This window comes from Lissotriton vulgaris, chromosome 5 (genome assembly GCF_964263255.1).
Source record: "Lissotriton vulgaris chromosome 5, aLisVul1.2, whole genome shotgun sequence".
NCBI classification, from domain to species: domain Eukaryota; kingdom Metazoa; phylum Chordata; class Amphibia; order Caudata; family Salamandridae; genus Lissotriton; species Lissotriton vulgaris.
The window spans coordinates 1,393,868,796-1,393,887,523 of NC_141693.1; the positions used below are offsets into that span (position 1 = coordinate 1,393,868,796).

At 46.5% G+C, this 18,728-nt stretch overlaps 1 protein-coding gene across 1 annotated transcript in view; it reads right to left on the minus strand.

Annotated features, from left to right (window-relative positions):
* Positions 1 to 18,728, minus strand: part of LOC147712645 (cytochrome P450 2A13-like) — a 581,712-nt gene that overhangs the window by 108,945 nt on the left and 454,039 nt on the right. The window contains exon 5 of the mRNA XM_086923338.1: positions 3,940 to 4,116. Within this exon, the coding sequence (XP_086779464.1) occupies positions 3,940 to 4,116 (177 nt within the window). The remainder of the gene's footprint in view (positions 1 to 3,939; positions 4,117 to 18,728) is intronic.

Consider the following 18,728-nt stretch of genomic DNA (forward strand, 5'->3'; position numbering starts at 1 on the left):
AATGTGGCGGGGGGGGAATAGGGTGGTGGGCGGGCATTTTTGTCGGGCGGATCGCCACCACCACCATGGCGGTGTCGATCCGCCGACATCATAATGGAGCCCTATGTATTTGAGTATTCTGAAATGATTCAAACTGGAGATTAACTTTCAAGATTTGTTATGAGGATAAAAAATGCAACAACGCAAAAATAAATGGAGATATCAGACTAGAAACTGTAAGAGACAAACTACATTTATAAAAAAGCAAACCTTTGAGAGTTGCCAGGCAGAGCAGTGCAAGGCCTACTGAAGGGAAGTGGTGTGGTCTAGTACTCCTATCTGCAGGTCCACAACAAACCACACCAAATAAATCATTGTACAATCGGAGCTTTTACTTAAAAAATGAATACAATTCACACTCTACTCAATACTGTGCATTAACTTATATATACATGGTGGCACGTAGAAGTACCTATGGCGACACCTCATAATAGTTCACATCTCTACTAAGCCCTGAATCCTAAAACCATGATATATTAGAAAAAATATGCCTGAGTGTAGTAATCAAAAAGCATGCCTATTGGCCTATCAGAGTGCAATCACCTTACTACAAACAGAAAGATGTCATAATTAACCAATGCAACACCAGCAACACCACTAGGGATGCTACCATCTTACTGTGATATTCCTTATGGCATGCACTGTTTCACTATTCATTTTGCCATAATCGATAATGCCTTTCAATTGCCCTCGTTAATGCAAGTAGTGATTCACTATTAACTTTTTTCACCGTAAATAAAGCGTCTCCACAACCTTTATTAAGACATGTAATGAATTTCACTATTAACTTTCATTAGTCTTCTCTCTATTTCTGCAAATACTGCAAAGCATTCTCACTGTATTACCAACAAGGACCCTGAATACCAGAGCCTTCGGGCTAAACTCTCCCAGGTCCGTAGTGCTGTAATACAGGAAAAGCTTTCTCGGGGTCATCAATTCGACAACTTAGGAGACTCTCCTAAAGCCTTGAGTTCACTCCTCTCAGGTTGCTGTGCTCCTGTCAGCTGCCAGAACACCATATCACCATATGCTGGTGGTGTCCCCATGCTCCTTGGGGCACGACTGGCAAAATGTACTAATTATTTTTGTACTCTGAGGATTAAGGGGTGCTCCTTTGAACCGGGCCCATGCCTTAGTGAGCAGTCCTGTGCTCCCGAAATGTTTTTGCTTTGGGCTGTTTTTTCACAATTTTGCTTAGTTGCTTCTGCTTCTTTTTAGGCTTCATATGCCCTGCCAATGAGTAGCACAGGAACGTAACCCCAGGACCCAAAGCCTGGTCCCTACCCAGATGCAACACTGCATGCATTCCGGTGCAAGAGCCATCAATCTCCTTTCTCTTGTCAGCATTGGACAAACAGTTGCTTCAGCTCTCCTGCTCCTAAGGTAGAACACCGGTGGTCAGCATCAGCCTGAGGGAACCCTCTGCTGACAAGCTGCTCCTATTTGGCCATGGGGCTCCCCAAATATGCGGAATAAGAAGCCTAGGGCTCTGGCCTCCCTGGATGCATTTGGAGGTTAGAGTATGGCATGCACAGGTTTTTTATTGGCTTAGTTTCTGCTTCTTTATCCACCCATCCCCAGGAGCATGAAGATAACCCGGGACATGAACTAATAGATGACTGGCCCACACACTCTGCCCTGGCCATTTTTCTCCCTGGAACCCTGGTTCTTCCTAAGGAGTTTCAACAGCTTAGAGAACATGATGCCACATGCACCCATCAGGCTGGTCCCCCCAGAGAAAGCAGCTTTTTTCTTTATTTTTTGCATGCATAACAAGTGTGTGCTCATTTTACTCATGGTGACCTGTTCAAGCCACCAGGACGATTTGTGTCCACCTAGCATCTAAAATGTGTGGTTTTTAGGAGATATGTTTCTTCTTCACCCTCAGCCTCAGCCTAGTCAGGGAGAGCTTAGGACCTGCCTCCTGCGTCTTAGGGCCCGATTACGAGTTAGGCGCAGTTAAGCCAGCTCTCCACCGGCACAGCTGCACAAAACCCACACAAGGACCGCCGACCGTAGCACGAGTTGAACTTGTTTTACACGAATTCCACACATGCTATGGTCAGCAGTCCTTTGCCTTTTCCATGGCAGTGCCTGGAAAAGAGGCACCACAATGAGAACAGCAAAGAAGTTCTAGCACTGCATGCTTTGTGATGTCCATGCAGTGCTGGGACTTTGTGGGAATACAGACAGGAGGCACATGCTGTGCCTGCCTGAATGTATCTCCATGGTGGGGAGGACATGGGGGCCCTTTAGGGCCCCTTTTGTTCCTGCACCTTGAGCCTTTTCATGGCGAGGCACTGCCATGAAAAGACTGACAGTCCACAAACTCGTAATATGCTGAGTGTTACTGTGCCAGTCCCCGCTCAGCATATTGCATTGTAGCACTCCTGCGACACTGCCAGGGAACGATTGTGGCCTGCGTGAGTCGGGCAGTCTCAAGACACCCAGACTCATTATCGGGCCCTTAGTGCCTGGACTACACATGGCCCTCTGTGCAGTGCCTGGTATTCTCCTTGGCTTGGAGTCACCTCAAACAGTATCACACAACCCTCAAAGGTCCCAAAGCCACTTTGGGCACTCGCAGTTTACTCGTGTAATGAAGAAATCAATGGGTGGCCCTCTCATGAGGGTTAACCCTTTGGAGGCCCAGTCCACAGAAGGTCCAGGAAAAACCCTTTCCAGGGTCCTGCAGTAGGTCCGTCCCTCTACTGTCTCTCAGTGAGTGTAATGGGGCCAGCTGCACTGGTCATAGAGATGTAAATCCACATGGTTTCTTCCAGTCTAAGTCCAGGAAGCTGCAGCACCCCATAAAGGTGTTTGGTTTTTTTCAGGGTGCTACGAAATCCATTAATTCTCTCCTTTCCTCTCCTCTATGCAGAGGTTTTTAAGTGGGGCTGGTTATGTACCCGTACCCAGTCATGGCATGACTCCAACCCTGTTCTTACTCTCCCGCACAACATTTTGAGGCTTTTCAAGATGGAGACTTGAAGTAGTCTTTTGAAAGACCTCTCTGAGATCCTGAAACCACATCCTTAAATGTTACAGCTACCTGCTCCATTCCATGCCAGCTTTCGAATGAGAATGCATGTTCTGATTGGCTGCAGAGATCTTGCCTTCCCTCCTTTGTTCTCGTTGGGATAAGCCTTTACAGGTGTGGCAGTGTAAAAAGTGTAGATTCCATCCACATCTCCCACCACCTCGTGTTCTTCTCCAGCCAGCGAGATGTGGCTGCTCCACGCACAACAGAAGGATGGGAGAGACTGGTACTTCATTAAAATATCATTTACAATATGTAGAACCATGGTTTTCGCTCAAATAGTATAGGTATGTCACATTTTTTATTATTAAAATCATCTTGTTCCATGTGAATTGTGAAATTGATTCTGATATATTGTGGGAACCAGGACATGTAGGATATGTGTAGGTGTGGGGATGAGCGAAGCTTTTATGATGAAAAGTGTGTGAAGTATGTGATGTGGGAAATGAAGTCTGCGAAGTCTAATGCATGAGCACTGCAAGTTGATGAGTATGAGTTGCAGTATTTATCTGATCATTTTTAGGTGTGTGATTGTTAGCGGGATGTGTATCCGTTTGTCTGTATCGGTTGCATCGGGTCTTAGTGCCAGTTTTTTTCATACTCAACTGAAACTATGACTGACCGAAAATGGGGGCAAGGCAGCAAGTGTTCTGTATTTCTGTTTCTCCATTGTTCCCCTTAAACAACCTTCCCTAGTAAATGACTTGTAACATGAGAAATTATGGGTAATCACATTTACATATCCTCTTTGTTCCTAATTATAGGCACAGGATTCTCTCAGGCATCCGATTCATATCATTTCTTCATTACATACCCTCCTGTTATCACTTTACAATTGCAATCAGTCTTATCAAGCTCACCTTTTTCATTTTGATGAGGAAAGAGTCAATAAAGTCATGAGGATCACTGTCATCTACTGTAGCTTCATGCGTTTTCACGCTCCGTTCAACAAACTTTTGAAGACAGCAGAGTTTTTGGTGTATTTTGGTGTGTGGTCCAGGTAAATAATACATGATATCTGTGAACATGCTGTAAATCTTTTAAGAATAAAAAATGAAAATGAATATAGGATACTTTTATAAACAGAACTTCATAAAAAAGCAACTTCAAATACACTTCCATCACCTTGACATACAGGGCTTAAGAGAAAAACATGTTCTTAAGCTGGTGATATAAATTCACCAGTTATCGTGAGCCATGTAATGCACAATAAATATCATTAGCTTCATGCAGTGTGGATGACCTCACATACAACAGAACAGCATTTCCCAAACTATGCGTCGCGACCTACTGGTGGGCCACAAGCTGATTTCTGGTGGGTCGTGAAAGTGCAATAAATAGAGATGTCTTTACAATTCATATTTATCTTGTCGCATTTGCAGTGCTTTAAAGACAGAGGTCAAATGGCAGACTGTCTTCTGACAAATATCTGTTTATTCTTTTAACATGGGTATTGATGTTTACTTTTCTTTCTCTGACTGCAAAGTGAGGGGAGTTTCAAAAGTGAACTATGTGACAATCTTGCTGGGGCAGAGTAAGTGTGAGAGAAAAGGCTGTAGGATGGCACTTTTGGAACACAACAACATTTAAATATCTGATAATGAAATGTAAATATATTTCAGAATATAGCAGGAGTTAGGAAAGCAAAAATAATACACATTTTATGGTAATTCTGAAGTGCAATGGAAACAAACCCTTTCACATATTCCCAAGCAATATTGTGTGTAAACATTCCAGTATAGTTTTCCACTGTTCTTTCACTTCACAGGGCCGTTTCAACAGAGAATGTGCTCACTAGGCTTGGTCATACACAATCATCCCACCTGTGTATGACTTTGAAACATAAATTGAGAATTATGTTTGTGGCCTAACAGCCAGTGCTGCCGACTTTTGATCTTGGGTATTGGATTTAAATTAATAACTATCAATTAATATTAAAATGAATCTTAACTAATGTAATGTAATCTGGTGCTCATGTAAGGCCATTCAATTCCTTTGGGCAGTGTTCACGCTATAAATTTAAATATATAGGGTGAGAGTCCAAAATGCACCACTGGTCCTCGTTTTGACTTACAAATTTTAAATGAGGCCTTACCCCATACTCTGCTCAGGTTTTTCACATTTGCTAAAATTACTTTTATCAACACTTATGGGACCATTAGGATGGCAGGCGGACTTTTGTCTGCTCGCCACCCTAGCGGTACTGGGACCGACTGCCAGGGGTGCGGTGGTCCCGCACCGGCGATTAGGATGTCACCTCCACCGTGGCGGTGGCATCCTCCATTCCCAGCATTGTGGCGGGTGGTGCTCACAGCACCGCCCATAACAATACTGGGAATGCACTGTGTAAATTGTCATGCACAAGGTGACAGGCACCACGAGGTGCCTGTCACCATGTCCCTGACAATGCAGGGGGGTACCATAGGTACCCCCCATGTGCATCCCTCACCCCCCAGATTCCCTAGGGGCCCGCTATGGGCCCCCAATGTAAATGACCGAATGCCTTTCCGTGGCGGCAACGCCGCCACAGAAAGGCAATTCCCCTGCATGCATCCTAATATGGCTGGTGGTGTCTAACAGACACCGCCACCATATTAAAAGCGTTTCCGCCCGATAAAACCGGCGGGCGGTCTTTCCGTCCGCCAGGGTCCCCCCACCATGGTAATATGGCGGGGGAAATTGGATTGCGGGCGGGAGAGAATGTCGGGCGGATCGCCACCACCATGCGGGCGGTGGCGATCCGCCCGGAATCCTAATGGGCCCCTAAGATTTTAAAGTAGTCTTGTGATTTTAGTGAACAGATGCTACAGGCCAGAATCCTAGCGAATGAGGGGTGGATACAAATTCTAGCTCTTTATTTGGTAACTGTAACTTAGTTGTGGTCGAAACCAGAGAACTCAGGTTTACCACTAACTTGTCTGCTTGTTGGTACTGGGCTGATCGTCCTTCCCTTTGCTCGGTGCATGTTATTACCTGTGGGTAATCTGTTAGATTTGGTATTAGCTGTTTGGTTTCCACTACTGCCTCTTCCTAAAGAAGGAGGTCATTTGAGGTAAAAGGGGAACATAGTAGGAAATGGTTAGTAACAGTTGTGCCAGAAATCAAAGGTGTATCCCGGCTGTGGGTCCATGGGAGGAAAGAACGGTTCGCAGTTTCCTTTGTCACTATAAATCCAACATTCAACTTTTGTCACTGCTACTTCTGCAGTCATCCAGACTACAAGACCATTTTTGTGTGCATGGGCCTCCATCCAACATTTTGTTTCTGTCATAATAAAGTTTTTGGCCCAGTGTTGTAGAATGTATCAGTTCTGTGAGTGTAGGTAGTCGCATGACTGAATTCTTTTATATTTTACTGGAGTTTATTCATTTTTGACAATGTGATAAACGCTCTGTGCAGGGTCATCTCTTTGTTAATTTCCTCTAATCTCTTTTTGTATATTGAAATATGTACTGTGGTTTTGAGGCTATTCTCACTGGTTTGAATCGGTACTAACATTGCATCAGAAATTCTTTTAGCCGTGCTGATGATAAAAACTAACCCATACTCTAGTATATTTCTAAGTGAAGAATGATTTTTCTTTTCGGAAAGTCACATTTGGGTTAATTAGGATGGCGGTCGGAAAAGCATTCCGACTACCATAGTCACGTAAATAACCGCCGGCATGTAGCGCGGCAAAACCGGTGATCAGATTAGGATTCACTGCTTGAAATATCCGACGAAGGCGGATGGATTCCACTAAATTCTACCGGTAACGTCCGGAAAAGCTGAAAATCCGTCCACGGCGGTCGGTATTGCTGCGGAAAGACCCAAACCCGCCATTCGACCAGCGAAATGACCGCAAGTGAAATTAGGATACGATGGTGGTCCAAGAGGAACGATCAGTTGTTCCCAACCACCATGATTGCGCATATAAATGAATGGGAGAGCCGGCGGGAGAAATACTGCATCCAGACTGCTGAGGTCGTACAGAAAGCGGAATGGCGGTCGGAAGGAACCACACAACAAGGCTACCAAGTGTGGCTGTTTTCCTGGTGCAGCCTCTAAAAACATCTGGCACACTCCAATGACACATCCCCATAGCAATAAAAATATAATAAAAATCCCAGGTCAACCCACATAACACACCTGACATGATTCCTCCAATTTTGACCCACCCACATAGCTGAAAATAAAACCAACCCCTTCCCTTCCCAGAATCCTTTGCACAACTCCTGAACTGTAGAGCCCAACCTCACAGCATAAAGGAGCGGCAAATCAGCACACATCACAACCACACCACACACATCACCACCACCACCTGCACTTCTCACCCATTTGCACTTCACACACCATGGCACAGAAGAAGATGCCCAAATTCACTGAAAATGAGTTGTCAGTAATGGTAGATGGGAAAATCAGAGTAGAACCACATGTGTTTGGAAGCATGGTCCAACAAACACCATTAGCCAAAAAAATCAAATGCGGGAAAGCATATTCAACAAAGTCAATGCAGTAGGGACCACCCCGCACATCTTGCGGGACATCAAGAAGAGGTGGCATGACCTCAAGACCATGGTGAAAGAGCGTGCCAACAAGAACCATGTGCTGGCTCAGAGGACTGGCGGTGGCCCTCCCATTCCACCACTAACTTTCTCCAAATGGGAGGAGAAGGTGCTTGCCATACTGCATCCAGAGAGTCTCACAGGACTACCCAGGGACATAGAGGCTGGTAAGTACCTACAAATGTCTCCCATTACACTGCTATGTAATGTCTAGCACAACTAGAAAGCTACACTTCATAGAACAAAATGCACTTACATAGAACACACTCTTACCAACACAGGTCTCACAGATCTAATAGTCCCTTCCTCTGAATCACCCCAAAGGTAGCTAGCTATATTTCCATAGGGGCATGTGCATAGGGAGCCAGCACTACATCTCCCATCAGCCCGCCTTGTCCCACAGCTGAGCAAGATGGAACACTTCCCACAACCACAACCATGTGTCAGCCATTGAATTGCTTCCCTTCACCTAACAGGTAAGTATCCATCTTAATAGGTAGGGGTGTTTTTGGGTGGGAAGCCTGCACTACAACTCCCACCAGCCCCTTTGTGCCACGGCTGAGCAGGATGGAGCACTCCCCCACCAACAACCAAGTGGCAGCCATTGCAATGCTCACCTTCACCTAACAGGTAGGTATCCATCTTAACAGGGAGGGGTGTTTGTGTGTGGGAAGCCTGCACTACAACTCCCACCAGGCCCCTTTGTCTCACAGCTGAGAAGGATAGACCACTCCCCCGCATCCACAACCTTATGTCAGCCATTGCATTGCTCACCTTCACCTAACAGGAAGGGATCTATCTTAACAGGGAGGGGTGTTTGTGGCTGGGAAGCCTGCACTACAACTCCCACCAGGCCTCTTTGTCCTACAACTGAGCAGAATGGAGCACTCCCCTCACTCACAACCAAATGGCAGCCATTGTATTGCTCACCTTCACCTAACAGGTAGGTGTGCTTCCTAACAGGGAGGGGTGTTTGTGGGTGGGAAGCATACACTACAATACCGACCAGGCCCCTTTGCCCCACAGCTGGGCAGAATGAAGAACTCCCCACACCCACAGTCAAGTGGCAGCCATTACATTGCTCACCTTCACCTAACAGATAGGTATCCATCTTAACAGGGAGGGATGTTTGTGGGTGGAAAAACATGCACAAAAATTTCACTCATTTCGGTATTCACAGAAGTTAAGAGCCCTACTTTAGAACTCCTAAACTAAGAAAAATCCTAACTTTAGAACTTTCGGTATTCACAGAAGGCATTTAGGAGTCCTAAAGTTAGGACTCCTAACTTCTGTGAATACCGAAATGAGTAAGTGTCTTCTGTGAATACCAAAATGAGTAAGTGCCTTCTGTGAATACGAAAATTGTAGTAAGTTTAGGATTTTGTCTTAAGTTAGTTCTGTGAATCGGGCTCATTGTGTATTCCTGTTCTGTCTAGGGCCACATTGCATATCCACTGTTGCCTGCACATGGCCGAGCTTGTTAGACTTTTTTGGATGTTGTTTGTGTTTGGCTATTGGTTTGTGACCTGCATTGGTTCAGACATCCGAGTGTGATTTGGACATTTGTAAATACACATCAGGGTGTGTCATTGGTTGTCAGGAGACTGACAGGACATTATTTGAACACTTTATATGTGTTTCTCACAGGTATTGAGTATTGCAGGTGTGAGACGGGTAGATGAGGGGTATGTGTGAAGGTCCTACTTGGGTTTGACAGTCAGGGAGTGTGACAATGAGCCAAGTGTGTTGTGACAGTGGCATATACATGACTAGGTAGTTGACACAGCTGTGGGGCTTGTCACTCATTGCTGTGCCTGTGCACAACTTGCATTGCTGTATCCCAGTACTATTGTGCAGATGTCACTTCAGTTTAATTTCAATCAATGTGCCACCCATGTCTGCTTTGATGGCCTAAGTGTAGTGTGATATGTTCCTCCAATTGCATGTCATGTACAAATGCTATGTGGCTTGCTCCATGGTTTTCCAACACTGTGCACTCAATTTTGGGCTAGTCCATTTATTGTCATACATTCATGCTGACCTATGGTATGTGTATGTGTAGGGTGTCAGTGTGGGATCTGTCTGAGGAACTTGACATGCAGTGTGAACAGTTCAGTGGTTGTTAATATGCAGAGTGACTCTTCATTTCTTAATTTACTCTGTTTGATTCACAAGAGTGTAAGGAGGGTGTGAGGAGGAGGGTTGTCCAGCCTCCGACCTTCTGTGCAGGGTGTTCATCTTCACCCCCACCTTCCAAGGCATTTTACCTTGCCCTTTGATGTGTGAGATGCGAGGTCGAGCCACACCTGGCTGCTAAATAGTGCATCGAGGGGGGCACAAGAGGGGCACACAGCATGGGAATAAATTGCTGTAGGTAGCGTGCTGTGGGCTGTGAGCAACTGATGCGGGCCACCATGTGGGTAGGGTGAAGGTGGGCCCTGGGCAGCTGTTCACCTTGCCCATGCCTGGCGGTGGCCCTGCCTACTACATTGTGGGCAGGTTTTCCCGCGTCTTCACCGCTGCGGTGACATTACCGGGACATTGCCGTGATTTCTATGTTGATGGGTGACCCAGATGCGTAGGTGTCAATTTCTAGCAAGCAGGACATGTGTGGGTACACTAGGGGAAATAATCTTGTCTCCACCAGAGTGTCTGATGTGGACAAGAATCATATTTCAGCATAAGAGTTGTGTGTTGTGGTTGTATATGAAGATGTGTTATTTACGTACCTGGGGTGTTGACCGTGGTGGCGTCTTAAATGCTGGTAGTGGATCAGGTACAGCCAGTACTTAATTTGTGCCGGTGCTTGTGGGTGCTTAGCACCGGCATTTAATTATCAGGGCAGGGTCTACGCATCTGCTGCTCACGCCCACCTTTATGGTTTTTAAAATGCACCTTTATTTGTACTCCGGTACAGCCACAGGCCCGCAGCGTGTTTTACACGTATCGCGCCGTCGGGTGTGAGTCACGGCATTCAGTGTTGTTGCGAGTGCGACTCTCACAGTTCTTGAACACTTGCAGCAGGCAGCCCTGTCCAAGTCCAAGAAGAGAATATTCAAATTATTAATAATAAAATATAATATACATGTCTGTGTCGTCATCATCAACATCATGGCGGCCGCGGGCCCGCGCAGCCCTTCTAGTGCAGCAGAGACGCAGTGTTGACTGTTTGCCACAGTGGGTGGGCAACGGAAGTTTGGAATCGCAACATCAACACACTAACTATTTGGGGGCCTAAGGGGCGGAGCTTGCCGGCATCGATGGCGGACGCTTGAAAGCGTAGCTCCGCCGCATCACCCGAATAATCTAATCCTGTTTCCTCGGCGCTATCTGACTGGCGAGGGCGGCGCATCACCCCTGAATGCCATCGGCACCCCCGAGGCCATAAGCGGGAGCCGTACGACACTGGTGGGGAGAGAAATCAGCGAGTTTAAAAGCTGGGACGGAGGGCCTCTGGGCCGCAACCTTGCATAAACCTGACCCCAGGGTGCGTGGTGCGATGTGCGGCGCGAGCTGCGCCCCAAGCCTGGTGAAGTCGGAGTTCAGAAGCCTGGCTCCTACTACTGTGAACGGGATTACGGGAGGCAGCAGCGGAGATACCCAGGAGCAGCGGGGCGCGGTGCCTGGTGCGGGAAGTCGCCTACAATTCATACTGAGCCCACAAACTGTCGAGGTGAGAAGGGCGATCCGCCCGGCAATGGCACCTGCCAGATTGCGGCGTCGGGGGCCGAGCCCGAGAGGACGGGGGATTGCTGTGAGCCCCTAGCAACCTCGGGGGACTGAGCACACCATATGGGACTGGAGATTGGCTCTCGCCAGCGCAGAGCATTTACAATGCGAGGCCGGGGCCTGTGACGAACTGGGCCTTGCGTGTCTCTCCTCCCGAAGGCCGTCTCCTGCCTACCAAAGTACATCCCCTCCACAGGACAACAGCTCGCTGCATCCAACAGACCGCAGGGCCGGTGAGAGTAATTGGCCCTGGGGGACGCACACGACAGCGGCCATAGTGAGACGGAGGCAGCTCTGAGCCGTGAGGAGTCTTCTGAAGAGGCGCCTATTTGGCCTAGTCCAACCTCCTCCCTGACGGGGCGATAGGCCAAGACACAGTGCGTGTCCCGCATGGCGGGATAAAGGAATCGTCCGACCGGACGCCACGGGCTCTACTGTTGTGGATTTGCTGGGGAGCCGCTCGGGGCTGCCCTAGGGTGCCCTCACTGCGGTGGACAGATCGCGACTACCTCTCCAGCTGAACAGAAGTGGCGGATGCGCAGAGGGGCATGCTGGGAAGCCTAAGTGACCTCACAGGAGCTGTGTCATGACAGCCACTGAGACTAGCTCTCCCCCGAAACTGCGCTGCGCGGAGAGGCCTGACAGAACGGCAGCACTGCAAGATGGGGAAAGGGGATAAAACGCAGTCTAAATTGCCCTTCGAACAGCGACGCACTAAGGCCCCGGACTCAGGAGAACCGGACAATGGGCAGCCTCCCGCTGCGCAAGACAGCTCGATCTACTCCGGTATCAAGGAATTACTGGTCACTATGGAAAAGGACCTGCAAGACAGCATGGCGTCGATTGGGACGAAGATTGACGCACTCACTTACCGCATGGACAGGATGTTGGAAAGGGTCGATAAACATGCGGAGCGCCTCGACATGTCTGAAAGGCGGATTACTGAAGTGGAGGAGGGGCAGATGGAACTCGATAAAGACCGCAAACACATGGCAAAGCTGTTACAGGTGATCCAGGACAAGTCGGAGGATTTGGAAGCCCGCTCCAGGAGATCCAACATTCGAATTACGGGGGTACCGGAGACGACCCAAATGGGCAAGATGGAGCTGTTTGTTGAGAGGCTACTGACCACTTTGCTGGGGGAAGGCGCATTCTCAAACATGTTCATAGTGGAAAGGGCACACCGCTCTTTGGGCCCCAGACCGCGCCCAGGAGCCCCCCTCCCAGGCCTATAATAGCCAAGCTCCTGAACTATTGGGACAGGGACACGGCACTGAGAGTGGCCAGAGGGAAAGGCCAACTACAGTTCGAGGGATCTAACATATCCCTATATCCCTACTTTACTGCTAGGGTGCAGGAAGAACGGAGATGCTTTGCCCCGTATAAACAACAGATGCGGGATCTCGGATTGGACTACGCGATGCTGTACTCAGCGAAGCTAAGGATAAATCGAGGTGGACATTCCCACATTTTTACGGACCCGAAAGATCTTAATAATATGCTGAAGACCTGGGCGAAAGAACAACGGGACAGCCCTAGGGGACAGTCGGAAGAGCAGGACCCTACCAGTGGGCTTGAAGACCAAGAATGACAACTCTGCATCCCCTGATTCATCCTGGAAAATTCTGGTCAGTGACATACAGCTGAGAGGTGATTGGCGGGTCGTGCTGACCGTGGGCCTCCTCGATATTGCGGACAGTGTCGATGGTGAGAGCTGTTGGTACCTCTGGAGCGAACACAGACTTCGAAACATGGTGAGAATGTTCCAAATCAATGTTACTCACTTGTTCCCGTAGACTCTTTGACCTTTTATATTTACTGACTTGTGGGCTATATGGGATTGTGTGTTTTTGATATTTCTTTTTACTTCTCTTCGAATTTATTGAATGGGGGTTTGTTGGGCAGTGGGCGGTTGAGGTTCTAGGCCTCGGCAGAGACTGATACTTTGCATTTATAGGCATCTGGACATGTAATGCCGTTGAAAGACAAGAAAGGGGTGATGGGGCGGAGAGCTGAATAGCAGACGGTGTTTAAAGATAAATGCTACATGTACTGATTTTGGTAACCTCTGCCCTAGCGCTGTTAGCACCTATGGGGACTTTTTGGGGGGGAAGAGAGGAGGGGGGACTTTTTTACCATGCTAGGCCATGTTGGGGTTGGTCTGCTGTGGGTGGAGGGAGGGGGCTTCACGAGACAAGAGGGGAGTTATTGTTTGGAAGTTCATTCACGATGTACATTGCCTCAGGGGACACAGAGTGCTTACTACGAAATACAGCATGTTCATGTCATAACCAACCTCGGACACCTGACTTTGCTCAGCTTCACACACTATTCCACATTTCACAAAATCCACACGAGAATAGATTACTGGTTTGCTACTGCAGGGATCACCCGTTCGGTCAGGCAGTGCAAGGTGCTTCCGTGTACACTCTCGGACCACTCGCCGGTACTGATAACCCTGGAAACCCCTGCTAAAAGGTTCGCCCCATTTACATGGCGCTTCCCACCTTACTCTCTTCTAGACCCGATTTTTCGTGGGGAGTTGGCGGAGGCGATTGATGTATTCTTTGAGAAGAATGTGGGATCAGTGGAGGACTTCCAGACAATCTGGGAAGCGTTTAAGGTCTATATTCGGGGCATAGCAATGTCTAGGCGCTCTAGTGTCCTGAAGACCATAAGGACCAAACTGGCTGAGTTGGAACACCAGCTGCAAGCACTTGAGGAACGTAGAAGATCTAGTTCAGACGAGTCAGTGGAGGGGGAGATTAAGCACCTTCTGGTGGAATATCACGAGGCAGCGGACAGGGAAGTCCAGCACCTAGGCATGTCGCGTTCTAATCTAGGACCCCGATCAATACTGTGACCTTATGCCCCTATACGGCTATAATCCATTTATACCCTATTTCAGAAACTCGTCTCTGGCCTAACACGATCAGAGCCACATTTCAGAATCTCTTCCTCTGCAGCCCATTAGAGCAAATGACACAGCAGAAGCCACTATCTAAGATTCCTAGATTACACTCCGAGTTCTTCAACAAGATAAAACTCAGCAACCTGGGAAAACCCTGCTTGCTATGTTTTGATTAGTAATAGAACTCTAATGAGCACTGAGAGACGATCACTTCCTAGTGACATCTTTATTGACGTCTTATGTCCAAAAACTTACGTCAAACAAGGCACCTTTCAGGTATAAATATTACCAACCTTGCCTTAAGCAAACGCTGCCTCAATGACATCGATGATAGCGATGGTGTGGTGAACACAGGAGCAGAACAGCTGTCCCCTGCAGAGCCCAGCAGATGCAAGCTGCCCACGGACGCTGCCCCTCCTCCTCCTCGACGCGCTGAGAGAGACGCTGTCTTTTCTCCTGCCGAGAAAATCCAGCTCCGGCGTTTCCACCTTACTCTTGCGAGTGACTGGGATATCGAGTCCTGGAAGGAGATACAAGACCTCCAACATTCTATTCCCGAGGTATGGTGTTAACTAAACCCTTAGACAGACCCTCCAGGGTATCGCGATTTCGCGATTTGCCGCAAAATCGGCACTTTTGTAAAAATGACGCGAGTTTTGCAAAAGTGCCTGCGAAATCGTCACTTTTGTAGAAATCGCGGCATTTTGACAAAATCCGCTATATCCTGGGGGTCTGCCCAGTACACAAAAGGCGTGGTGGCTGCATACTGTGACTTCATAACACCATTTATCATGCACTGTGTGTGGTTGATGCACTCGAAGGCCCTGATGCAAACAGTAAGAAACCTAATGGAGGTCTGTTCATCTGTGAAGCTTTTCAGACTTTTGATCCATTGCATCAGGACTTTGTGACAGGTGTGATTTGGTGTTGCGTTGTGCCAGCATTCATCACACACAAGCAGGGCAATATTTTAAAAGAAATAAGTGGAAGGCTACTTATTTATCGTAGGCAATGCAAACGATGTCAAGGGCCTCTTATGATTTTATATTATGTAGAAATGGGATCGAATAGGAAGAATTCAGAATTCTGTTTTGAAACTTCGATGGGAATATTCGTATCGTCTTTATGGCTCCTATTTGTTTGTCAGTGGGTTCCCTACACATAATACGTGGAAGTATTCTGAATACAGACCAAGCCGTTAATAAACTACTAAATGCTGCTGAAGGGAGTGGAGGGGAGGGGAGGGGAGTGAAGGAGGGTGGGAGGGCGAGAGAGAATGCATGTCTGTTTGTATGTGGAAGAGTGCACGTGTAAAGTCGTCTATTCAGAAAATACCTAATCTAGTGCTTTATGACGAGATCGAATCACCCGGTGTTACAGGATAGCTCATTGTTGAAATAAGCTTATGTTTTTATCTTCCGGTCTTATGATTCTTGGCAATGTATGTGATTCTAAAATGAATTGAAATGTAAAATTTAATTTAAAGTTATTTGTAATGCATCTATCCAGCAACTAAACTAAAATAAATAAATATATAACTTAAATATACCTGAAGTTGACAATCAGTGAAAGAGGCCGCCACTTACGTTGTTTATTGGGGCGGGCGGGGAAGACACAGAAGCACTAAAGAATAACTTTCCGAGCTTAATAGGGCATTAGCAGCTCACTGTGACGGGCTTTGAAGTGCCCCTCCCGCCTCTGGCTCCCTGCTGGAGACCCTCCCGGTGACCCAGGCGAGGCACCGCCCTCTCCCCTGGAGCCGAGGGTTGATATGGGAAAGAAAGGGCGATTGTTCGCTGACCTGTGTGAGGAAGGCCCGGCGGGAATACAACATGTGCAGCCAATGCTAACACAGGGCTTTTTTTTTAAAAATAGTGACATCTATCTTCGCCTCCACAAAAGCAATGCGTTTTTTTCTTGTTGAGATTTGCTGAAGCTATTCTAACAATTTGATTGATGGATGAATGTATTAATTTAAGGGTTTTGTATGGCGCACAGCTACTTGTTGAGTGTACCAGCGCTGAGACTGAGATTTTGTTCTCCAAGGCTTCTCCTGCGAGATCCCGACAGACACTTTCCTCATAGTAAAGCTGAGGGAACAGACACACTATTGCTACATGCATCGTTCAAAAAAAGATAAAGTGCATGGTTAACGAAAAGCTCATGTGCAGAGGTTATTGAGAGAATGCATGCATGACTAATAGAGAGAACAAGCAATTGATTGACAGATGCATGCTGCCAAGACATAACAGGTGTGCAGAGTGATGTCATCATGTGGCCTAAGTTTAAATCAAAAGAGGCAGCAAGCAAGTTAAACATAGCCACAGGTTCACAAGTGGGCTGTTATCTTTAAGCATGTGAATTACTTAAACCCACAATCAAGAGTGTTTCTATGGAGGAATGCTTACATTAGTATACATATACAGCTTCATGTTGTCAAATAACTAAAAAAACTAAGATATCTGTGTTTGTTGTAGGACAAATGGCCAAATAAAATGCCGCAAAATTGCCTCTAAATTTGCATATTTGTGCCGCTAAATTTCCATTTTTGTGCCGCTAGATTTGCTAATCCATGCCGCTATATCCTGGGGGGCCTGCTTAGAGAGAATTCTTGAAGCAAACCTTGGCAAAACCAACTTAACTAAAACTGCTACTTACTTACTCCCTCCCACGTATTAGGCTTAGGTCAGGTACACTGGGGTAGGCGTAGATAGATGCACCAGTTGAGTACGTTAGCTAAATGTATATATGAATGTATATATTTTATTCATTTTAACCATTGTATGGCTAAGAAACCATATCAATGCTTTTACAGTATTATTTCGCAATCCTCATTTTACTGTACGCACTTTTTATAATAACTAGTCTTGCAATTGTGGCAATTCATTTATCTTGCATGAGAAGAAAAGCTGTTCAATAAATAATACCTTTTATTGAAAACGCCCGTCTCTCTATTCTCTGCATCTTGGTGAAAGTAATCTGCACAACTGACTGAGTAAAATAACTGTCTATTGTTTCACACGACTCTAGAGATTGACTCTTATTCTAAGGAGCAAAGTTGTCATGTTTATGCGGTTGTTGAAAAACTGAATCCCTTCTTGTCTGTACTAGGGAAGCTGATCACTTCCTATTCAGTCAATAAAGTTTCCAGTGACCTCTGAGCTAGTTGGTAACAAACCCAATTAAGTTTAGCATAGTCAGTAGAGACCTGGAAGAACCGCACTTCTACGTCGATACTACTGTTTATGTTATTCCAATGCGCAGGGCCTATTGGGAAAATAGGAACTACACTACATGGCGCCCAACGTTTGGTAAGGCGATAAAACTAACTCAAGACGTTAGAGTAACTCAGTCGTGCATTTTTCACACAGACCCCTTTCTCCCGTAAATACTCCAATAGATGTCTGGAGTGGGTGAAAGGTTAAATTCCGCCCGAACTTAGTAGGAAGAGATTCCTATGTAAAGCTCTGGTTTATTCAACGTTGAAGGATACAGTGTTCCAAAATATTGTGCACCTAATCTTTGTCTCCTTGGAAACCTGCTCTGCAAACCTTGCATTTATACAATGCCAGGAGAAAACGGAACCGCTGCACCCGCAGTAAATGCGACTGAGCAGGGTCCCGACGGTACTACTGAACCGGGTGCAATAATCATCCCGGCACATTTAAGAAAATCTATAACGTCAAAACTTATAGAAAAATGGACTGACCACACAAGGTGGCACAGTCGTATTCTATTCATGGATAAAATTTCCAGTGGCAAACGCCGCAACACACGAGTTCCACTACTACATAGTAGGGGATCCACCGGAAGAGTACGCTCCTTTCGAGGAGATTGAAATTGTATTAAAATTCCAAGAGCATCTGCTCTGGTTTAAAGGCGCCCTAAAACACAATGATCTTATTACCAGGCTCGGTCCACTAGGTAGACCAGGAGCAACGTGGCCGGTTCTAGCCAGCTACACACCACATCCAGACATGGATAAAATGTCAAGTGAAGAACTCTTAGTTAAAATAAGAGAATTAACAAAGGCATATAGAGAGTTAGTTCAATTGGCAATGGAGGATAAAACGATCCGCCAGAAATTGAAGGAAACAGATATAACAGATCAACCAATTGAGCTTGCCAGAATTATAGAAAAATGCTATGAAGAATTAGGTAGAGACAGCTTGGGTGGAAAACCAGTAAAGCCCCAACTGCTCGAAAATCCTGAAAAATTATTTATTAAAAATAATTCAAACACTCCTAAAAAGAGCTGGGATGGAAATAAACAATCATATCCCAAGGAAAAAGTTTTCCAGTCCAGAGGAAGGTCTCCTCGACGGAGGGAAAGAACTCCGACTCGAGAACACCAGTCTCCCCAGAGGGAGCCCTCCGAGAAAAGATATAACCTTAGAAATAGGGATAACTTGAAAAAGCCTGATAGATATCAAAGTATTGATACACGTCCCTCTCGATCTTTTTC